Here is a 24210-nt window from a genome sequence, read left to right as displayed (position 1 = left end):
TGACTGTGTGATCCTGGGCAAGCTGCCCTCCTTCTCTGGGCCTCCCTTGCCTCCTGGGTGTATCATGGAGCCTGTAATGGATGAGCTCAGAGCACCTTCTAGCTCTGGCTTTGGTACTTTGTGACACAGGGCAGACCTTGCTGGAGGAGCTTGAAGCCAGGCCACTGTAAATCTGTAGTTGACTGCCCCTTCCTGGCGGGTCCTGGGTCTGCTCCTGCCAGGCCTGGGCGGGGCTGCAGGTGCAGAGAGGAAAGACACCAATCCTGAGCTTGGCCCTCATGGCTTAGCAGACCTTCCAGTTGGAAGACGGTCTGAACAAACCCTCCTCTGTGTGGACAGACTTGCAGCCGTTTGGACTTTAGCTGCTCTGGTGAGAAGTGCTGTGTCTAAACTGAGGACTCGATCCTCCTTTCCAGCTGGAACCTGCAGTGGGAGCAGTGACCATGATCTCTTCCACTTCTCCTGCCATCCCACAGAGTCAGTCACCACGGGCACCGGGACAGACACTGGGCGGGTTCTGTGCACGGCGGTTAATTCATGCCTGACACTGAGGAATGGGCACTTTATCTCACTTCCCACCTGCTCTGCTGGAAGGCCTGGTGTGTCGTAGTCGGGGAGGGGGTCGGCGGGGGGGACCAGGAATGAGGAAGCCAGGACCCCTGCCCTAGATGAGTCTGGAGGATAATGGGAAACCAGACATAAAAGCAGACAGATTACAATCCTGTGTGAGGCAGCAGCGGGAGGACCCGTTTGTTTTGGTTAGGGCATCAGGGAAGGCTCCTGGAGGAGGTGGCATTGGCTCAAAATTGTTCAGACATTATAAACATGAAAGAAAGTGCCAGGCCCTTCGCCCGCAGAGAGAACTACTGACCCAGAACAGGCTTGTGGGTGTTTGGGGGAAGGAAATAGGCGATGTGGGGAGGCCCAGTCGTACTTGCAGAGTGTTTCCTCTGGGGTTGGGGGCAGCTGTCAGACACGGGGGTCCCGGATTGGGAATGCACCCAGGCAGCAGTGGCAGCCTGCTGGTCTACTCTGCAGAGCCTCCCCTGGGGATCCCGGCCAATCAACGTGGCAGTCCCCGCAATGTTCCTGTGACCTGAAACCTCAGGGCCTGTGGGCAGGGAGGGCCTGGGTCATCTCAGGTCCCCTGGCTGGGGCCAGGAGCAGAACAGACTCTCTGCTAGCAGTTGTGGTTTGAAGTCCTGAGAGGCACATGGAGGCCTGGGCGGGGAGGGCACTACTTTGTGGGTCCTGGAGGGGTTGTGGGGTGCAGGAATGAGATCAGCAGAGTGGGACCCCTGCATACCATCAGGAGCCCAGGCTGCCAGCCTCCTGAAGGCCACTTGCCCTGCTTCTACCTCTGTCTCCCGGGCTCCTGGGCCTCGCTGCCCCTGCACTGGGGTCACGGGGGCTGGGAGGCGTCACGTCCCCCCCTCTTTGCCCTCAGTGCCTCTGTGAGTCACGGGCCTGGCGTGGAAGCAGCCGCACGTGTAAGATTTGTCACCATCTGGTTCTGTTTTCCACCCTCTGCAGAACGTGCATTTTGAACGGGTTACAGAGTAGACCCCTGGCAGGCGGTATGGGGGGAGGGCAGGGGAGGCTGCGTCCCAGCTCTGCTTCCTAGCCTCTGCCCAATGGTGTGCAAGTCCCAGCGGCTCTCTGAGCCTCAGTCCTTTTGTCTTTAAAATGGAATTAAGATGCCAGGTGGAGGGTGTGTGTGTTGGGGACTGACAGTTTAAATGGCCCGGGGTTTCTCTGTGGGGTGATGAAACGTCCTAACGTTAATTGCGGTGGTGGTTGCACAGCTTTATGCAGAGACGAAAAGCCATTACATTCTGCACTTTATTTTTTTTTAATTTAAAAAAGAAATTTTTTTATTGGAGTAGAGTTGATTTACAATGTTGTGTTTCAGGTGTACAGCAAAGTGAATCAGTTATACATATACATATACAAACATTCTGCACTTTAAATGGGTGAATTGTATGTATATGAATTATGTTTCAGTAAAGCTGTTACCAGTAGGGCCTGGCCCATAGAAAGCCCCATGACAGGCATTTTTAGTCATAATTCGGAAACAGTCTAGGGTGGCAGAAATTGTGGAGTCTCTCTACTCTAGTACAGACTAGCTGTGTGACCTTGAATAAGTTTCTAAATCTCTCTGTGCTTGGGATTCCTCATCTGTAAGGAGGAGAGGAGAACAACCGTCTATAGGGCTGTTCAGAGGATTAAATAAGAAAATGTAAAAAAGTGAAGGGTCTGGTATATGGTGGGGCCTTAAAAAATGGGGATTATTAATAGTAATATTTATTACTTTTTTATAGTAATTACTATAGTAATTACAGTTATCATTAATGGTGAGAAATACTAAAAGTATTGCTGGAGTCCCTTGTACTGCAACAGTAGGTAGATTATCAGTGCTCTCTGATGTGAGCCCGAGGCCACCTCTGGTTCCCGGGTTGGCCAGGCCCCTCCCCCCCTCTGCTATGGCAGCTTTCTCTGCAGAATGGGCCAAATGGTGCATGCTCAGTGCACGGGAGTGTATTACGACTGGTCTGTAATAACCCCACATTCCTTCCAGGGCAGGAGGGTACTGAGAGGTGCCAAGTGGAGCATTCTGTTAACAATCTGTGGGCACCTTCCCCCAGCCAGGCCCTTGACCAGCTCCTGGGGATGCAGGGTTGAAACTCACCCCTCTCTCCCTGTGCTCCAGAACCCATGGTTTAAAGAAGGCCGGTATGCACAGTAGACAGCATGAAACAAGACTGATCACACTAAATATCAGTGTTGTGTAGGAAGGCAGGGAAGCGTAATGCACTTGGTAGGTGGCCTGGAGGTGCGTACTGAGAAGGAGAGGTGCTCAGGGAAGGCTTCCCAGCGGAGGGGACATTTGGGCTGGGTATAAAAGCATCAATAGGAGCTTTTAAAGCCAAGAGGTAGGAATTTTAGGCATTCGCAGGGAAGGAAATCCTATGTCTTTGCAGGATTCAGGAAATGGCAAGTCATCTCAGCTCTCCACGGGAAAGGGGGGCGATGAAAATGTAGTTTGGAGAAGCTCTGCCTCACTGTGGACTTAGATTTGCCCCTGTGGCCATAGGGAGCCATGGGAGGTTTGTAAGCAGGAGTCACTTTAGTATTTGGGGAAGATGCTAATCCTTCCAGCTGCATGCTGGCGCAGTGCTATTGTAGCAGATTTGCCTGGGGCTCATCGGTGTCTTTGTGCCAATATCTGTCCTTGCCCCGGGGTTGCTCCATGATGTCTAGGGAGTGAGTGAGCTTTCCTGGCAGCTCCTTGGCAAGCACCCGGCTCTGCCTTGCTGTCTGTGCCTGCCCTGGGATGTGGAGTGTGAGGCCTGGAGTTTCAGAGGTGCCCTCACCCAACTGCCCGGCAGACCTGTCCCCATACATCGTGGCCTGCGGGCTGCCTGCCCTTACACATCTGTGCCGACAACCCTGGGAGGGGCGGGGGATGTCTGGCCCCGCACTGGTGCAGAGCTCGTCTCCTTGCTCCACCTGCCTCTCCAGCCTCGATGGTGGATCCTGCCCTGCAGACCCTTACCCCTCCCCAGCCAGCCTGGTGTGTTTGCACCTCACTTTGCAGCCCATGCCTTTGCTCATGCTGTTCACACCTCCCACGGTGCCTTCCCTTCCCTCTGCTTGAGGCATCCCCCATCTTGGCCACCCAGTTCCCAGAAGTCAGGAACTGTCTTAAATTTTTGCATTTCTCTGCATGCCTAGCACAGGGCTGGGTTCACGGTACACAGGAGGTCGGGACTTCAGCTGCCTCTAGGAGCAGGGATTAGCTCAAGGGAAGAGGGCCAGGTACTAGGGGAGAGGTGGGACAGCGGCAAATTCCTGTTTAAAGGGACTGCCAATCTGGTATTGCATTTGAGAATTTTAAGGGAGAAATCAGAAATATGGATTTTTAAGCAAAGTGTTCTATATTTTAAGACAGTGTGTGGGCCCAATGCAGCAGGGCTCTTAGCTGGAGACCTTAACTTGCCAGTGAGCAGTGCAGGGGATGAGAGCATGACCCCTGCAACCAGACTGCCTGGGTTGAAATCCCAACCTTGGCTTTTTCATGCTGTGTGGCCTTGGGCAATAACTAAGCCTCTCTGTGCTTCAGTTTCCTCATCTGTAAAGTGGGGATAATATTAGTCACTTCATAAGAGTTGTTATGTGTGCAAAGGGCTTTATTAGCACAGTGCCCGATATGCTTCAACCGTCGCTATTAAATGGTGTGGATTTATTGGTTGAGTCCACTGGGTCTGAGGGGATGGGAGCGGGAAAGAAGAGGAGAGGAAGTCAAGAGCACACCAGCTTTCTGCTTTACGACCCCAGAGGGGTCTCTGGGCCTTTAGCTGGGCAGGCAGAGCCCATTCCTCCCAACCTCCTCCAGGCCTGTTCATTTTTTTTCTCAGGCTGCAACTTGCTTCTCACCGCCGTTTGCATTCTTCCCCTGGAACATTCCCATTGGGCTCTCAAAGGGCAGGGTCTGAGCTTAGTCACCTGTTTGTCTCTATGACCCTGGCACCTGCCACAGGGCAGGCCCTCAGTGGATGTTGGGTGGGCTGATGGACCGGGAAAGGGAACGTGGAGGGCTCCCATTCAGAGGCGGCATAAAGCTCACGTTTGCATCTTCTCACCTCTGTCAGATGGGGAGGGACAGCGGGCCTGTCCTTCTCTCTGTGGCTGTCTGTCTGCTCCTAGGCCAGCGATGGATGACACATGGCACTCGCAGTGCCACTTGGCCTCCTGCGCGCCCGGCAAGCCCTGCAGGTCAGCTGCGCACGCTGCCCCCGGGTGCGTGTCCCAGTGTGTGCTCCAGGCACCCATGCCCCGTGGGCCTGAGCCGGTGGGTGAGGCGAGGCTGTTTGCTTTCCTGCCCTCAGTGTGCCCTTTACTGGCGAGCTTCTGTCTCCAGAGCTCGCATCCTCTGCGAGGGTGCAACCAGCTTCATCACGTTTGCTATTCAGGTAACCCAGTTCCCTGAGAAGCCTTCAGTCCTTTGTAGAATTTATGTTTCTATAACGAAAACAAGAAATTGTCTTCTTGGAGAAAAAGGGAGCTTCTGACCTGCCACACCAGGGTGACTGTGGGTCTTCAGGTAGAAAGTGGCCTGCAGCCCTTCTTACACTTCATAGAGTATGTCCTCCGTGGTCACTTCCTGCTTGTGGGGCTGTGGTCTGGGGGCTGCAGGCAGGAGCAGCAGTCAGCATGGGGTGCCTTGACCCCAACCAGATCCCAGGAGGCGGGAGCACAGGTTTTCCTGGGGAGATAGGTAGTGTGGGGAAACTGAGTGACTGTATCAGTTATCCACAGCTGTGAAGCAGACCAGCCTAAAACTGCTGAACTTAAAACAACAGCATATTTTTTCCACAATTCTGTTGGTTGGCTGGGTGATTCCTCTGCCGGTTGCTCCCTGGACAGTTGGCGAGGCTGGAAGGTACAGGCTGACCTCATTCACACATCCGGCATTGGTGCTGGCTGTTGGCTGGGCAGCCTCAGTTCTCCTGTCTGTGGCCTCACATCCTCCAGTAGGTAAGACCAGCTTCTTTTACGGCAGTCTCAGGGTAGCATTCCAAGAGGGTAAAAGTGGGAGCTGCAAGATCTCGTAAGGAAGATCTTCTAGTCTTGGAAGTTGCATAATGTTGCTTCTGTGCATTCTATTGGTCAAAGCGAGCCACAAGGCCAGACTAGATTTTCCAAGAGTGGAGGAATGGACCCTACCTCATTTCAAAGAGGCATGGGAGCAGAGACAGGAGGAATTGTTGCAGCCATCTTTGCAATCGTTCTCCCATACTGATCCTAGGCAAGTGGCTCGACCTCTCTGAGCCTCAGTTTCTGTATCTGTAAAGTGGGTGTTCCTACCTTGTAGTTTTGTTGATTAGAAATCAGGCACTTAAAAGTGCTGCCACAGTGTCCAGAACAATAAATGGTAGCATTTGCTGTTATTATTGTTATCTCTTGGTATAAATATAGAAACTGAGGCAGGTTCCACAGTGGGTTTGTTTCCAGACCCCTGGACACCCATTATAGTGCTCTTGCTTCCCAGAAGGCCCCATCGCATCAGGGCCTCAGTCTGAGTGGCCCAGGGTCTGGATCCTGGGTGGTTTTCCAATCTTCGAGGCGGTCTGATCTTGCAGTTTCACTTCCCTAGTTTCCCCACGGCTGTGCCTTGCTGTCTGCTCTGGGTTAATAACTTATTTATGATATGGAATAGAAGCCAGACATCACCTCACTGCTGCTCCCTCCGAGCAGAGCCGGCCTCCCATTCCAGGGAGGGCTGGTCTAGGAGCTGGTTTTATTTTACTTCCCTGGCATCTTCGGGCTGGCTGGAGGGAGGGTGGCCTCTGGGCTGCTCCGTGGGCTGGTGAGTGGGGTGGGGGCTGTGCTTGCCTTCCACCTGCCTTCCAGCCTCAGTGTGGTCCAGGCCCGGGAGTGGGCTTTTGGTGAGGACCTGGGGAATTTCCGCATTCCCCGGACCTTGCAGTGGAAAGTTCCCAAATCATCCGCCAGGCCTGGCCTTCTGTTTTCAGCATGTGGGCCTTTTCCTGCCTTTAAAGCCTTAGAAACAACAAGAACAACAATAAGAAGAACAACAGCAGCAGTACTATTCGTAGGCGGCCTCATCCCTGGCAGCGCCAGGGAACTCCGTATCAGCACAAATAACCCTCCTGTTATGAACACCTCCGGCGGTGAATCTCAGCTCAGCATCACTGCCAAAGTTCACCCTAACTCAGCTATGACTGGAAGAGGTTTTGGGGGCCTCTCCGTCCCCTTCTCACTTTCCAGACAAGGAAGCTGAGGCTCAGGGAAGGGAAAAGACTCACCCAGGGTCACACAGTGGGCGACTGTCAGGGCCAGTGGGGTCCAGGTCCCTGACTCCCAGTCCAGTGCTCCCCCCACAATCCCGTGCAGCTTCTCCTGAGTTACTAGACGCGAATCGTTCCTCGAGGTCATAAACTCTGTAACGGCCAGGGCCTCGGTGGCCATGGCAACGACTTCAGAGCACAAACACTGAAGGGATTGGTCCATCAGTTGCCTTGTTAGGGGCGTCCTGGGAGTCCTTGGGCCTGGGTGCCGAGTGGAGGTGTTTACGAGGCTGGACAGCTCAACTTCTGCGTGTCGATGTCCTCCTGAAGACTGGGAAACCTGGAAAGAGAAAACAAATGCCAGCATCCCAGTGAGCAGGATTTGAAGCTCAAATGAAACCTTCTGGTGCTTCTCAGCTCCAAGTCACCATTGCTGCTGTTTTTTCCATTTTCAGAATTTTGCAGGGCCGTGGGTTGCCATTATGCACACATCACTTGACATGGAACATTAAAACCCTGCACTCTCCTTTTCTTCTGCTTTCCATGACACGGCTGAGGGGGCAGTAGATCAGGCCCTTTTAGAGAAACCTCTGAATGTGGGAGTGTTTGTTAGGACCTGGTCGCTCTGAATGCAAACCCTGTTCCCAACGGGTTGCTTGAAGCCCTTTGTCAGTTTTTGCTTTTAAGCCAGCCAAATATTTATACCTTTGATGTGTCCAGAAAACATTCGTACCCCCAGGCCACCGCGCCCCACAGCAGAAGTTAATTTCCGCCCCTTGAGGTTGGCAGGAGCCCACACTCTGAATTCGCTCCTCCAGCCCAAAGAGGGCTTGTTGAGTGCTTGATATTTTGTCACCTCATAATTCACAGTCCCGAGGCTGTCCCCTAAGCCACAGCCGTGTTTTGTGGGAGAGGACTCTCATTAAGGGTGGTATGCCCAAGGGGGTTCATTTTGGAGACTTGGACCTGAGGATGTTGGCCGAAGGTGCTTTTGTTCAGAAGTTGGTCCTGTGTTGTGGATCGGTACTTGTGCTCTTGTGGAGAAGCTCACATCTGGAAGAGGGACAGACAGACATATGTGAGCGGGATAGAGCACCCGCCAGAACCACTGGGGGCGTGGAGGAGGGGGCGGTGATGGGGTGACATTTGAGCTGGGCTGGAAGGGCATCCCGCAGAGCTCTCCGCAGGGCAAAGGCGTGGAGGCCCGCGTGCACAGGTGTGGCTTTCCAGCCAATGTGGTTTTGTCCACTTGTCCCCAGTGTGCAGAGGAGGGCAGCGATGCCTGGAGGGGTATGTGTTGTAAGGACCCCCATGTGGGGTTAAACCTGGGCCCGGCACAGGGGTTCGGGCATCTAGGTCCACTCATCTTTCCATTCTCCTGTGCTCATCTGCCTTCTGCAGGGCCCTCTGGGGGCAGGCTGATGTCAGGGTGGATCAGAGGGGAGCCCTGGCTGGGACAAGTGACCTGCTGGGGGCCAGCCCTCCGCTGCAGGCAGGACTGGCCGCACCCTTTCCTGGAGCCACCCCACTGTCCCCTGGCTTGCTTCTGAGCTGTAGGGTTCAGGCCTTGAGGCGGGGAACCGTTCCCCAGCTCGGGGCCTGGCAGCTACACCGCCTCCTGGCGTTTGAGGGCTGCTTCCTGTCTCCTTGTCTTGAAGCCTCCGCTGCTGCCGGGACTTTGGGCCAAGCAGGGAGTCAGGTGGAGCTCCCAGCCCAAGCTTGGTGGGCCGTCCGTGGTGGTGACTGAGGGGGGAAGCCTCAGAGCCACTTGGCTCCTGGGCGTGGGGAATGGAAATTAATGGTGGCTGCCAGCCTGGCAAGGTCTGCCCTTGACTCTGGCTGGGCTCCAGGGTGGGGGCTGGCAGCACAGGGGGACTCTCTGAGCACCTGCATGTGAGGCCCCGCCCTGCCGCTGGGCCAGGACCCCTGCCACTGGGCAGGGAGGGGTGTCATAAACAGCAAGCACCCTTCCTTTAAGAACATTTGCCAAGCCTGAAGAAGGGCTGCGGGAAGACCTAAGCAGCTCCGTTCCCCGCAGAGCCAGAGGACAGACTCGCTCGCCGCCTGCAGCAGCAGCAGCGTAGAGCTGTCGCTCGTAATTGTCCTCACTCTCTGCACGGTGGGCTCCCAGCTGGGAGGGCTGTGACATCATTGCCCACTGGCCGCCCGGTAGATCACAGCCTCCCTCCCCACCTCTCAGACCCACCCAGCTCAGGGCAATTTTGGCGAATTCCTCTTCACTCACGGTGGAGTGGCACCTTAAGGGCAGGGGGTGGCTAGGTTCTAAGATAGCACCTAAGGCACAAATCACGTGTGGTCCGGGTGATCCTTGGTCATGCTCAGCCCGGGGAGATGCTCACGGTGTAAGAGGTGTGCAGTCACCCGGCCTGTCCGGACTCCCCTTCCCCACCCCCGCAGCCCCTTGGTCAGGGCGTGTACTCACTGTTCTCTTGTCCCCTCTCTGTCTTTCTTGCCCATTTCCTGTATTATGACAGACTAATTCTGGTCGAACACCCGATGCTGATACTTCTGTCTTTGTGAAACATGGATGATCACTTAAACATTCCATTTAGTACCATTACACCATTTGGAAGCTTCTAGAATTGAGACCAGGGATTCCTAGCCCTGGATGCACATGAGAATCACCTGGGCAGCTTTGAGACAATACTGATGCTCGCTCCGCCCCCGCTGCCCCATCTCCCTAAATGTGATTCGTCTGGGGTGTGGCCTGGGCGTCAGTCAGTCTGCAGATTCCCCAGGTGATCCTAATGGACATCTAGGGGTAAGACCCACTGCTGTAGCCTCCTGGAAAAGTCTACTTTGTGTTTGACGGAAAAGTTGGGGGACCAGGAGAGCCAGTCCGAAGAAAGAAAGAAAGGAAAAGGCCACACACCTGCTGTGGGCCAGGCCTCAGCAGGGGGCATTTCCCCTTCATTATGTAATTTCATTTCGTTTCAGGCATGGAAACTGAGGCTTGGAGAGTGTCACCCAGCTGGGAAGGGTCCAGGCTGGGACAGAGCCCCAGGTATTTCACTCCCAAGTGTAGCTGCTACATCACTTGGCAGGGAGGTTGAATGACAGAAAAGGAGGGTTACATTGGGTTTGTTTCCTTCTTTTAAACTTTGTTTTAACATCATTGTTATACAATTTTTTCTTGCTTATTGTAGCAGGCAGACATTCTGTGCAGAATCAGGTTTCCTTTTCAGATAGGGGAATCATAGAAAAGTTAGAAAACACCTAAATGTTTAAAGAGAAGGAAATTGCCTACAAGTTCACACCCAGGTGGTGCATTTCCACCAGGCTTTGGTTTGCCCGTGTTCTTTCTCACATTGACAATTCCTGTGAATCAGTCTTTTCTTGGTAAGGACTTTTCCCCTTAATGATGCTTAACCACTGGTACTTTTTTCTCAGGGATTTCTTCCCGTGTACAGACAGGGGATCTGAGCAGGTCAAAGCCAGGTTGCAGTGGAGCCAGGACTTAGGGGCAAACCATCCATGGTTCCAGAATGTTGCTCCCAGCACTCCCTTCATGAGCCACTGGCACACTTTGAATTTTGGTCGTGATAATCACAGCAGCAAACTCAGACACTTACACAGCACTTGCTGCCAGCTCTCGGTGCTCTATGTATGTTTCTCCGAGCAACCCACAGGATCAGTACCCTTATAACCTGAAGCACAGGGATGTTTAGTAACTTGTCCAAGATTCCATGGTTTGAGAGTAGCAGGACCCAGGGATTCTGGCTTTAGGGTCTCTGCATTTACCCAGCACACGCCCCATGCTGCTTCTCCCCTGAGAAGAATCTTTGCTACAAATGGGCTGGGCCCACCAAGGCCCCAGTAGCCTTTCACCCAGCACCTCCCAGGGTGTGGGGCCTGCAGAGGTCATGACCCTGGGAAGTGGGCTGAGCCAGCAAGCGTTCATCCCAGGTAACTGCCTCCAGCTGGTGGAGGCTCTCCACTTCCCGTGATTCTTCTGAGCCTCAGGGCCTTCTGGGATTTCTGCTGCGCCCGTGTGGGGTGTCTGTTGCCCTTTGAGGACAAACCTGGCGGTTCTCGGCTCCGTCCTCCGAGGGCTCCTTCCTCCTGCCTGTCCCCAAGGCTGCAGCTCGGCATGAATCAGCTTTTGGACTCTCCTTGGCTTGGGCCCAGGCCTTGGCAGCCCAGCCTCCAGCAGAGCTCCTGTGGCTTGGGGCTTCCACATCAGGTTTGAATTATGTGGAATCTCAGCGTCCGCAGGCTTTCATCCCAGCCGTGCTGACTCACGCTTCCATGGTAGCGGGCAGCCTGTGCGCCTCATGCATGTGTGTCGTCTGAGTGCATGTGTGTTGTCTGCCTGCTTGTGTGTTGTCTGTGTGTGTGTCATCCCTTTGTGTGTCATCTGGGTGCATGTGTGTCTCTTGTTCCTGTGCATATGTGTCATCTCCGTGCCTATCTCTTATCTCCCTGTGTGTGTGTCATCTAACAGCTTTATTGAGATTCACATACCATGTTAAGTCACCCATTTAGAGTGTGCGATTCAGTGGATTTTTATTATATGCCCAGAGTTGTGTAATTATCACCATGTTCAATTTTAGAACATTTTCACTATCTCAAAAAGAAGCTCTGTGTCCTTTAGCTATCGCCGCCGCCTCTCTCTGCCCCCTCTCTCCACCCCCTCTTGCCACCCCCCAGCTGGGATCCGTTACTCCAGCCCCCGGCAACCGCTAATCTATCTTCTGTCTCTATAAATTGCCCTATTCTAGAGTTTCAAATGAATGGAATTGTATAATATGTGGCCTTTTGTGACTGGCTTCTTTCACTTAGCATAATGTTTTCAAGATTCACCTATGTTGTAGTATTTTTCAGCATTTCTTTCTTTTTTATGGCTAAATAACATTCCATTGTATGGACACACCACATTTTGTTTATCCATTCATCTGCTGATGGGCATTTGGGTTGTTTCCACTTCTTGGCTGCTGTAAGTAATGCTGCAGTGAACATTTGTGTAAAGGTTTTTGTGTAGACTTATGTTTTCATTTCTCTTGAGTTTATACCAAGTGGAATTGCTGGCTCATGTGGAAACTCTGTTTAATATTTTGTGGAACTGCCAGACTGTTTTCCTAAGTAGCTGCATCATTTTACATTCCCACCAGCAATGTATGAGGGTTCCAATTTCTCCACATCCCTGTCAACACTTGTTAGTGTCTGACTCTTTGATTCTAGCCATCCTTGTGGGTATGAGGGATATCTCATTGTGGTTTTGATTTGCATTTCCCTAATGACTAATGATGTTGAGCACCTTTTCATGTGCTTATTGGCCATTTGTATATCTTCCTTGGAGAAATGTGTACTCAGATTCTTTCCCCATTTTTAACTTGGGTTGTCTTCTTCTTATTGAGCAGTGAGAGTTCTTTACCTATATTAGATGCAAGTCCCTCACTAGGAGAGCAGAGGCTGGTTTCATATCTTTTTGCACCCCCCTCCCCCAAGCCCAGCACACAGTAGATGCTTCGTAAAGACCTACTGAGAGAGGGAACGATGGTCTCAGGCTATGGGGGTGTGTGGGGTGGCACTGGCCCCCTCACGTTCGTCGTGAATCAGAGGCAATGGCCCACGATGATCCCTCAGAGGGTCTGGTCCCTGCAGGTTATGTTGGGTGTGTCTTTCAGTTGAACTGACTTAACCACTGGGGAGGTGGAAGGACTTGAAAAAAACCTAATCCCTGGGCCCACCACTCCCCTTGATTTTTGGCTTGAGTAACTGGGGAAAAGATAGTGTCATTTGCTGAGATGGGGGAGCATGGGGAGGAGGAGCAAGTCTGCTTTAAAGTTTGTGGTGCCCAGCAGAAGCCCAGGGTCTCTATCAAGGAGGCTGTTGGACAGTCTTACATGGAATTTCGGGAGGGGTCAGAGCTGAGGATGTAATTTCGGAGTTACCTGCAAATACATAGTCCCCATAGGATCAGGAGAAATCCCCAGGGAGCATGGGTGTGGCTGGAGGAGCTGAGTGAGACCAGGACGAAGAAGTGATTTCTGGCTCTGGCCACATGAGTTCACAGGTGACTGTGATGAGAGCAGTTTCCAGGAAGTGGTGGTTCTAGAAGCCCCTGTGGTGTGGATAGAGGCGAGGCATGGAGGTGCAGGCGGTGAGTGTGGACAACTCTTTCTGCTGCGGAGGGAAGCAGAGACGCTGGCAGTAGCTGGACAGGGCTGGGAGGGAATTTCATAGATGGGAGGTCCTCAAGTGCACTTATCAATACATGTCAACGAGACTGAATCAGGAGAGAGGGAGGGCCTGGTGATGCCAGAAAGAGGGATGCTAATTGCAGGAGTTAAGTCTTGAGGCGGTGAGAAGGGGGTGGTCCTGAGCACAGGGCACGGCTATGGGAGTTCATGTGGTGGTGGGAGAGCCTGCCTGATGGTGTCTGTTTTCTCCTTGAAAACAGGAGAGGGTGGGGGCGGGACCAGTGTTAGATGTCCAAGCCAATGGGAAAACGGGAACACAGTTTAACGGGGCAGTGCTGCAGAATCCGCTGCCTGCATCGTGCTCACGTGAGAGCTCTGGACACTGATTCCAAGGGAGACCAGTGGGCACCGTGTGCATTTTCTCCATCGGTGTGCAGACGTGGAGTGGGTGGCGGCTTGGGTTGAACCAGAGCAGAGGCTTATCTGGGAGAGTAGGATGCAGGGAAAGGCAGGAGAGAGTTATGGGTGTTTGCACAAGAACTATTATGTGTCTGGATCGAGAAGTCCAAGGTGGTGAGAGGAGAAGTGAGGACTTGGAGGGGGGATTGACAGTGCTAGAGTGGTGGGGCCATGTGTTGGAGGTCTTGATGAAGTTTAATCGTAGCTGGAGCCAGTGTGCTAGAGTTAGGTGAGCAGGATGGTGGGGGGAGAGAAGGAGACACCCGCAATCAACGTTTCTGAGGTTGTAGCAGGTGATGTGATCTCGGCGCAGCCTGGCTGGCAGTGGCTGGGGATAGAAGTAGGTGGCTCTGTTGGGGGCGAGCCTAGCGGAAGCCACTTCTGATTCTCATGCCGTTCCCAGTGTGTGCATCACCCAGCCTCCACTTGCTGGGTTTACTTTTGTTTCCTCCAGTGGAGCAGTTTCAATCTGAATTTGCTGGAAGCCTAGAACCTGAGACAGCACAGCTGGCAGTAAAACCCTCGTAATGGAATTTCCAGAACAAGTTCAGGCCCGAGAATGCACTCTCCTTGGGAGGTGGCAGGATGGTAGGGTTGGCGGTGGCCTGCTCTGCTTCTTTCCCTGCTGGGGAGGCCCCACATAGGCCGGCCTTGGAAGGAGAAGGAAGGGGAGACCTGGCCCACACCTCAGCTGGCTCCACTGCAGCCGCCATCTTGAAATGGGCCCTCCTTCTGGGCATTTGACAAAGGTTGGCCAATCTGAGGGGGCAGCAAGGGGGCTCGGGATTCCCCTTTCCCAGAGGGCCTGCAGCTGTCCTCTCAGAGCCAAACCGTTGGCCCCGCGTGGACCCCAGGCTGGGTCCTTGCTCATTGTCTCTGCACGTGACTCAACACAGATGGACCCCTGCCCTTGTCCAAGTCTGGACTTCTGCACTGTCCAAGGTGTCCTTTGGGATCTCGATCTCTGGCCTCCCTGGAGATCTGTTTGTTGGCTCATTTTACCTGTGCCTCCCAGTTTACATGCAAGTACGTGCAATTTTAGAATAAACACGTTTATATATACACATTCCCACATACATACGAATTTCAAAATAGTATGACCTCAGTTATCTGCTGAAATATTTGGGACCTCACCCTGATGACAGACAGCTGCTGGTAACCAACTGAACTCTTCAGTTATGACTCACGGCAGGACACAGGTGATTTCTAAGGCAGCAGTCACCTACCCTGTCCTCACTTGTCTCCTTCAGGTGCCCTGGAATTACACTCTGGATTTGGGGTTTTTGCCTGAGGGGAAGCTGGACTGGAAAAGCTTAGTTAGCATGGCCTGAAGGCCTGTGGATGAAGACGCAGAAGAAGCTGTCACCTTTGCAACCAAAACAGTGTCACAGCCATGTTGGAAAATTCAAACAGGCCCCTCCCTCAGCCACACACCTGCCAGGAAGGAGTCCTCAGGAGCAGCTGCATTAAAGGGTCTAGAGCAGGGCTGAGGCGGCCAGGCTTGCCCACTGGTGGGTTTCCATTCAGAGAAATTGCCTGAAGGCCTATATAGTCTGTGGCTCAATTGGATATAATCAGCTGTTTGTTGTTGTTTTTATTGCACGAAGGATCTTTCTGGAGTATATTTCCTACTTATTTACTGTTTCCAGAAGAATAAGTTATGGGTGAAAACAGATACAGCTGACGTTTATTTTCCATTCCACCAGAACTTATTTACTCCCCCTTTCTTGATTTCTTATACAGAAATTTGATTTGATTTTAGTGCTTAAAATTAGCCACCACTTGTCAGAAATATAAACATCTCATAAACTGAGAGACGGGAGTAATTTGGTGAGGAGGCAGAAAGCCAGAAGGTTCCCGTTGCCAGTGTGTCTGCCCTGAGCGGTGCCTGGTTTCCTGGCCAGGGCAGCGCTGGAGGGGAGCCTGGGCCAAACCTCTCCTGGTGCAGACGGGGAAACGGAGGGCCGCGGGGAGGAACTGGCCGGGCCTGCCTTGCCATCCCTTCTCCAGGAGGAGGGTCTCGGAGGCCAAGAGGGAGCCCAGACGTGGCCCAGAGCTGCCAAGGCCTGGACATGATGCCCTAAATAGATGAGGATGATCACTAGGGAGGTTCTGATCTGGATGCCAGTGGGGGGCGGTGGGGAGGGTGGAGGTGGGGCTGGTGGGATCTGCAGTTACAAAGAGGTTTGAAACTTATTTCCTAGTTTTGAAACTTATTTCCTAGCCCTTGCATATGACAGGGCTTGGGTCTTTGCCCTAAACAGTTCACTGGGTGGAAAAATAGGGGTTCTTTTTAACTCTTCCCTGGGGAGAGGGCTGAGGGTATGGGGGCTAGACCAGTGCCAGGAATCCCAGGGCTTCCAGGTCTGGCAGAGGAGAGCCGGTGTGTGCGGTGTGCGGTGAGAATCCTTTCGGGTGTGTGCGTGGAGGGTGGTCAGCAGGCAGTGGGAGGGGTCTCCTCCTAAGGCTGTGTGCTGAAGTTTCTCCTCATCCTCACGTCGGTGGTGGGAGGTGGACCGGCTTCCATCGAGCGTTTTCGTCCAGAGGTGGGAAATGAATATCCGGCTTGCTCTGCAAGGCCAGACCAGAGGCCCAGGGACTTGCAGTCGGGACTACGAAAGAATGTTTCCTTTGAAACATTCCTATGAAAGAATGCTCCAAGTGGGCCCCCAGGGCAGGAGCAGGGCCCGAGTGGCCTGAGGTAATAGAGCCTAGTGGTTCTAGCTGGGCAGAGCCTAGAGCTGGGCTGGGCTGTTGTTCTAGTGCTGTCCCTTACTTGCTGTGTGACTCTGGGCAAGTTACTTAACCATTCTGAACCTCTGTTTCCTCATCCATGAGATGAGTCTAATATTAGTGCCTATCTCATAGGGTTGTCGTTAAGATGAATTAAGATGTGTAAATGTAAGTGGCAGGTACTGTTATTAATAGCAGTGGTAATAAGACTGTTCATAAAGGGCGGAATGTAGAGAAGTGTGTTTCAACTCAGTAAGCCATTACGAGTGTCCCCACACAGAATAGGTTACATCTTGAGAGAGGGAGCTCCCTGTCACTGGAGGCATCCAAGCAAATGTCAGAGGTCCCCTGACTGGGGATGTTGTCAGGGTATTGAAGCCTCAGACTGGGGCAGGCATGGCCATCTTGAAAGGGAGGGGTGGGCTGGAAGGTAGTGCCTTGCAGCCCAGCGCTATGCTGTGCGCATTATTCTGGAACCTGCATCCCTCATATGAGGCACTGAGGTCTGGCGGCCACAGGGACCCAGTGGGTGATGAGGCAGGGAATGCGAGATTCTGAAAAATCCTTCTGTGTAGTGGGTTAACCAAGTCCCTGAACGGGGGAGGCTGTGATCAAGTGACCCAGTGTCGGGGGCGGGGGGCGGTAGCTGAATGGAGTCTCCTGCCCCCTGGTCTGGAGAATTCTCTGCCAGGCTGTTTCCAGAGGTGTGATGGGCAGAGAGAAACAGAGCAGCTACAGCCCTCAGTGAGCCTGGGTTTGTGTGCGTTTGGCCTGGGTGAAGCACAGGTTGTCTGACTTGTGCTGTGAGGGTCTCTTGCTTTGCTTGGTCCCGGGGGGCTTCGGTGGGGTGGCAACAGTGCCCTTGGGTATCAGACAGGGGTACAGAAGTTGGGATGGGATGGATGGGCGTGGGGCTTGGCAGAGAGTCTCTCTTGGCAGCCGAGCTACAGTCGCTTTGGGGGGAATGCCCTGGGCCCTCCCATCCTGCAGCCCTGTGTACCCTGGAAGACGGCTTCCTTCGGGGGACTCTCTGGGTCCACAGTGGCAGAGGCCCTTTGACTTGACCATCACTTACGCAGGTTTGGCTCAGCCTCTGCCCACGAGCCTGAATGCGTCCCCAGCCCCACACTGCCCTTCCTGCTTGCACACCTGTGCCCGGGTCCCCTACCTGCTGTGCCCTTTCCAGCTCACGTAGGTTTCTTTTGCCACCCTGTCACTTTCTGCCTTCTTCTGATGCACTGATTACCCTTCCGCTGGCCATGGAGGTCGAGCGGAGACTGCCAGTCCCAGGGTGACCCTGTGACTCAGGCCGGACCAACCACAGTCTCCCTTGGGCTGTTCCGGATGGGACTATGCCAGGAAAGCCTGCTTATCTGTGGTGTCAGAGCAGAGATGTACCTCTAAGAACATAGCCTTGTCGGGGAGAATGAAGCTGATGCAGAGCGGCCCATGAGGAGGGTGGAGAGGGAGCTGAGGGCACTGGGCCCCTCCCTTCCAGTGCCTGCACCTGCCATGGTTTGTCCAGGGGCCAGCACGCTCCCCTTTGGTCCAAGGGGGTTCAAGTTGAATTTCTGCCCCTTACAACCGAGAGCCTGATGGATACCTGTCCCTCAGGTATATCCGCCAGTGCGCCGAGCCCAAAAATTTGGTCACCCTCTGCTCCTCTGTGGGCCCCTCCATCCAGACAATGAGCCACTCACAGCCAAAGGCTGGGCCTTATTTATCTGTTTCTCCCTGCCCTGGGCACATGGCAGGTGCAAAAGTAAAAAAAGGGACAGCGCTTTAAATGAAAGGACGTGTGCTTAATATAGAGTTTGACATTGTCATTTTAGTAAGCAGACCAGAACTTTTGCAGACAATTGAGTGTCACCTGATAAAATGGTTACCTTGGGAAGCCCCAAACTTATTCGGGTAATGCTGGCTATTTTCCCTAGAACGTTTTTTGGCCTCCTGATTGGAGCAGAAGTCCATCTTGGATTTGATCCAAAATGGTGTTTGCAGTTTGATGGAGAGACATAGCAGGAAGGGACGGAAGAAGATGGGCTGCTGCTGGGAGTTCGGTGTTGTGTGCTCAGGACGCCTTGAAGGGGGTTCCCCAAGAAGCCAGCTCAAAACAGGCTGAGGTGGGACAATTGGTGGAATTTTGTTGTACACAGTAGTGGCTGCTTTAAAAAGAGGCAGTTCCTATTCAAATGGGAAGGTTTATAAAAATGGTTCCTTCATTCCCTGTTTTGTGTTCACAGCTGCGTTCCCAGTGTCTGGCGCAGGGCTGGTATGTAGTAGGCACTCCGTAGGTATTTGTCGAATGAGTGAAGGAATTCAACAAGTATATATTTTTTAAGGTTTGCCTCCTATTTTCCAGGCACCATGATGGGTGTCTCTTACTGCTTTATAGAGCTGATGTGTGGGTGGTAGGTAGGGGACCTGTACCACGTCTATTCACACACATCCAGTTACATGTTTCATTGGCCCCTGTGAATATTGCCTTCATTGGGACCTAATAGTTGGCTGGGCTTGGCCAAGGTTATATTTTTATGTTTTTATTTCCAAGGCCAACACTTCATTTTTTTTTTTAGGGACCTGTTTTGATGCAGGCGAAAAATTAGAGTAAAAACAGAGCACACACTCCTGGGGCACTGTCCTGGCTCGTTTATCGTCAGCAAACATGAGCTGCCCTCCCTGGTGTGTATGCACACATGCTTTAAATCTGAAATAACAGCGCTTTGTACTGGAGTTGGGGTCCAGTGCCCACCTTAGGTAGGGATAATTAACCTTTACTGATAGGACTTTCCCTTCTTGTCTGTCTGTAGATAAAGGCAAATCCGCAGGATAGTGATAGCACTTTGGGGTGCTTTGGTGTGTGTACCTAGTCCTTGTGACAGTGACCTGCCATTTTAAGCCCTGGAACCCTTTGTTTAAATGAAATGTTACGTGGAACCCCGTGAGTGTACAACACAGTGGAAGTGGATCTGCTCTGCTTGCAATGGGCATGTTGCAGTGGGCACCCTCTCCCATGTCCCTGCTGGCATCCTAGGGCCCCCCAAGCCCCTAGAGGAAGAGTCTGTACTCGTGTAGTCACACTCGTTTGCGGTCACACACGCTCACCCATTCTGCCGTGTGTTCACATCTCTTCACTCTCCCCCTCTTTCCTCCTGCGCGCTGTGCCCCTGGTTCAGGCGGGCCTCATCCGCACAGACAGCACTGACTACTTCATTGAGCCCCTGGAGCGGGGGCAGCAGGAGACGGAGGCCAGCGGGAGGATGCACGTGGTGTACCGCCGGGAAGTCGTCCAGCAGGCGTGGACAGAGCCTCTCGGGGACCTTCACAATGAAGGTAGGCTGTAGGCGGGGCCCCCAGCTCTACCTCCGTCCACACCTCGGGGGTGTTTTTGGGTAACTTCTGGCCTGAACTTCTCAACTCCTGGCCTCAGTCTTCTCAGCTGTATAATGGGACTGAGCCATGTAGACCTACTGCACCAGCAGAGAAATGCCACTGGGTTTTAGGGGCTACCATAACAGGCTGGAGTTGGGGGCCAGAAGGGTACTTGAGTCCCCTGAACTGTAGTCCTTGGGACTCCATAGTCTCTGAGGGGCTCAGTGTTGCTTTGCAAGGCTGTTTCTCTGCCAAGGCAGAAGGTGGAATGGCTGCGGTTAGCTCTTCCCCCTGAAAATCATCTCAGCCCCTGGGAACCACGGGAAGGAGGTTCTTAAGGCACTTGTAGGGAGACTGCCTGGGGTCAGGCCACCAGGGTCAGCTCTGTGTCCAACAGACCATTTAAAAATCCTACCTCCAACACTGTCTACTGTGTGACCCCAACAAGTTACTTAACATCTCTGAGCCTCTTTTTCTAATCTGTAAAGTGGGGGAGATCATTGTTACCTCTAAGGCTGTGTGTATTATAGTGTGTATAGAAATCCCAGCATGGAGCTTAGCATGTAGTAGGTGTTTGATGAATGGTTGCTCTTATCACGGTCTTGTTATTAAGGTAACTGCTGCCATGTTAGGGTGAGAGCCCTGAGAGGGGCGTCTCTGCACCCCAGTGACCAGCACCGGAGCCTGCACACTGGCCTGCACGCCTACTCAGGACACGTGGTTGAGCGAATGAAGCAGTGGATGCGGCCTGTGCTGGTCATAATCTGACTGAGCTTTGTCTCGAAGCCCCTTTGGCCACTAGGACATGAGACCCTGGGTGGAATCTGGCCATGAGTGACCACACCCTCCTGCCTGGGCCCTGGCGGGGTTGGGCCCAGTGTGAAGGAATGCCTGGAAACCAGTTGTCCCCACGTATAATGCCTCCTCTGAAGCCCCAGCTGCTCTCCCCCTGTTGCTCATAAGTGATGCTGCACTTATGTCGGGACGGTGGAGGGCTCTGCAGGCCTGGCGGGGGTTGGGGGGGGAGCTGAGGGACTGGGCGGAGCCTCGGGGGGCTGGGGAGGGTTTCAGGAGCAGGTGGTGACCATTCCCACCACCATGGCTGGGAGGAATGACAAGTCTCCCTCGGGCTCCATTTTTATCTGAGGCCAGTTCTGAATCAGAAGACCATAAATCCTCCCTTCTGGGGAGAGACCTTGGGGAAGTCCTACTCCAGGGCTGTGAGCCTGGAACTGACCACACAGTCCACCACCACGGTCATTGGCTGGGAGGCCGAGACCGCTGAGCTCAGGGTGGGGTTCAGGCCCCGAATGCTGCTTTGACTCCCTGTCATCAGGCTGCCCGGCTGAACCTCCTGTGGGCCTGTGGGTGGCGTCATGCCCTTGGCCCATGTGGGTCCTTCCTTAGAAAGACAAGGGTGATAGGGGACTTTCTTGAAAACCTGTGACTCACTCACTCTGTTAATTTAAGGCCAGCGTTGCATCTGAGCCCAGTTTGTGAAGTGTTTCTGGATGCGGCTGTCTCCATTTAACATCTCGGTTACGATGAAAGGTTTGACCTTGGAGGCTGTGCCCTGGACGTTCCCATGCTCCTAATGCTGTCCTTTCCTCAGTCCTGCTCTGTAGCCCCCTTCCGACCCTCAGTCCTGCTCTGTAGCCGCCTTCCCACCATCCAGGTCCCTGGGGCCTGGATGCCAACAGGCCATATGTGCCTGTTGCCAGAGTTCTGGCTCCTCGGCTGGGGGCCAGGGCTGCCAGACGCCAGGGCAGCTTATCCCCTGGCCAGGCTGGGGCTTAAGGCTGCTGCTGCTTTTTCTTAATCGAGAGAAAATCCATTTTAACATATACAATTCAGTCTGGGTTGTTTTTTTTTTTGGTTTTTTTTTTTTTTTTTTACTATATTCACAATTTTGTGGGACCATCACCATTATCTAATTCTAGAACACCTCCATCACTCCCATAAAAAACCTGATACCCATGATTTAGCTGTCACTCCCGTTTTCCTCTCCTCAACCCCCTGGCAACCACCAATCGATCTTCTCTCTCTGGAGATTTGTCTCTTCTGGACATCCCCTATAGATGGAATCATAAGGTCTGTGGCCTTTGTGACTGGCTTTCTTTCGCTTAGCATGTAGGGTTCATCCATGTTGGAGCATGTATCAGTACTTTACTCCTTTTTATGACAGGGTAATAGTCCATCCTGTGGAGAGACCACATTTTGTTTATCTGTTCATCTGTCGGTGGACATTTGGGTTGTTTCCATTTTTTGGCTATTATGATAATGCTGCTATGAACATTCTTGTACAAGGTTTTGTGTGAACATATGTTTTCAATTCTTTTGCATATATACCTAAGAGTGGATTGCTAGGTCCTATGACTACACTGTGTTTAACTTTTGGGGGAACTGCCAAACTGTTTTTCAAAGCAGCTGCACCACTTTACATTCTCATGGGGCTTCTTGGGTGGGCTCATTGAAAGTTCCCAGTGACCTGCTGCCCTCACCCCTCCTCGCTTTGAGGATTCCCTATGTCTGGCCCGAAGGATGAGAGACACATAAAAGAGGGTGTGACTGGAACATCTCCAAGGTCTATAGCTGATGTCAGCAGGCCCTCCCCAATGCCCCTTACTGTTTTTGTTGAGAGAGAAACCTGGGTGGACCCGGTTAGGGTGTGATAATGGGGAGTGGCAGGTCTGGGTTTACATTCTGGCCTTTTGCCATGAACTTGCTGTATGACCTGAGATGAGTCAGGTAACCTCTCTGAGCCTCCCTTTGACAGGCCTGGCAGGGAGAGCTGTGAAGGGTCCAGTTCCCCGTTTCACTTGCAGTGCTGAAATCTCCAGGCACTGTTCATGTGTTGGAAGTGGCTGTTATATTCTACTCACTCCATGGAGAGAGCCCTTGCCCCTCCTCCTCCCCTTCTGGGGGTCTTCTCCCCTCCCAGGAATTTGTCTCTGGGCTGCTGCACTCACTGTTGGACTCAGACAGCAGGGCCACCAGGAGCTCTGGTGCAGTGTCACCTGCAGGGAGAGAGGCATTGGCCTCAGGGGCAGTGAGGGTGGGCACCAGCCTGAGCCCTGCTCACCAGGCTGTGCATTGTTCAGAGGGCCGGCTGCCCACTTCTGGTTCTCCACTAGGCCAGTGGCCATTCATTTTCCCAACTCTTTTTTTTTTCCCCATAGATTTATTTATTTATTTATTTTTGGCTGCATTTGGGTCTTCGTTGCTGCGCGCGGGCTTTCTCTAGTTGCAGCGAGCAGGGTCTACTCTTTGTTGTGGTGCACGGGCTTCTCATTGCGGTGGCCTCTCTTGTTGAGGAGCACGGGCTCTAGGCACATGTGCTCAGTAGTTGTGGCGCACGGGCTTAGTTGCTCCACGGCATGTGTGATCTTCCCGGACCAGGGCTTGAACCCGTGTCTCCTGCATTGGCAGGCAGATTCTTAACCACTGCACCACCAGGGAAGCCCGGCATGCGGACTCTTAGTTGTGGCATGCAGACTCTTAGTTGTGGCATGCGTGTGGGATCTAGTTCCCCAACCAGGGATTGAACCCGGGCCCCCTGTATTGGGAGCGCAGAGTCTTACCCACTGGACCACCAGGGAGGTCCCCATTTTCCCAACTCTTAAATCGAGTGCTTTCCTTCCTTTGCACGATAGCACTACTAACCAAAGGGAAAACAGAAACAGTAACATGGAGCCCTGTGGTTCCCTGTTGCCCTGTGCTCAGATTTCAGTCCCTGAAGTACCCATGTGCATGGAGGCTTAGAGGCAGAACTTGGGTGTCCGTTGATTCATTCCTGAGGGTCACCCGCACTGTGGGCGGTGTCTCCTTATACTCGCAGTAGACCCTGCAGGTGCAGCTCCCTCTGCTCGGGGCCCCGTGTTCGCCGTGTTGTCTCCTGCTCCCCGCCAGCCAGCTCAGATGTGCCCTTCCCCAGCTCCCCAGTCCCGGTTTGGGTCTCGGTGTGGAAGCCTGCCCTAGTCAGTCCTACTATAGCCCTTGACGTTACTCTATTGATACCATCTGGTTTCTTATCTGTCACCTGCACTAGGCAGGGGGACTCAAGGACAGGGCCCTGCCTTCATCACCCACCCACCCTCCCTCAACCCTTCTAGTAAGTGTGGGGACCCTCCTGCAGCCACACCTCTGGATACATGCTGGGATTGTAGTGGTGGCATCTTTACAGCCTCAGCCCCTGGCCCAGTCTTGGGGGTGGGGGGGGTTCTCAAATAACAGTGGATAAATGAATAGTCTTAGAAATCAGTGCACAAGTATCAGAGCTTCAGGGTAGGATGGCAGGAAAGTCATTAAGTTCAGCTGAAGCTTTCTCGAGGGACCCCAGCCTCCTGTCCTGCTTTCATAGCTTTCCCTATGGTGTCCTCATGCACCCTCACTCCACTGCCCCAACAGATATTGCTCCAGTCCTTATTCAGGCTATGGTGTAAATGACTGATAACTGCTTGAGGTGTTGTTACCTTTCTAAGTAGCAGTATGTTTCAAAGCAAGGCCTTTGGATTCAGACAGACATGGACACACTACTTTGAACCTTAGTTTGTTTGCCTGTGTAATGGGGTCGATAACCTGACAGAGTTGTTGTAAGGACTGGATTGGATTGGATTAGATTAAGGGTCAGAAACTAAGTCCATGGGCCAAATGTGGCCTACCATTGTTTT

The 24210-nt window shown here is 52.9% G+C and overlaps 1 protein-coding gene across 5 annotated transcripts in view; it reads left to right on the top strand.

The window, feature by feature from the left end:
- The window catches only part of ADAMTS14 (ADAM metallopeptidase with thrombospondin type 1 motif 14), a 92209-nt gene that overhangs the window by 5763 nt on the left and 62236 nt on the right, over positions 1–24210 (top strand). For all 5 annotated transcript variants that reach the window (XM_057531366.1, XM_057531362.1, XM_057531363.1 and 2 more), the window contains exon 3: positions 19345–19501. In XM_057531366.1, coding sequence (XP_057387349.1) covers positions 19345–19501 — 157 coding nt within the window. The remainder of the gene's footprint in view (positions 1–19344; positions 19502–24210) is intronic.

This window comes from Balaenoptera acutorostrata, chromosome 16 (assembly GCF_949987535.1).
Source record: "Balaenoptera acutorostrata chromosome 16, mBalAcu1.1, whole genome shotgun sequence".
NCBI lineage: Eukaryota > Metazoa > Chordata > Mammalia > Artiodactyla > Balaenopteridae > Balaenoptera > Balaenoptera acutorostrata.
Note: the sequence above shows the minus strand (reverse complement) of the source record. Positions and strands in the feature narration are given on the sequence as shown.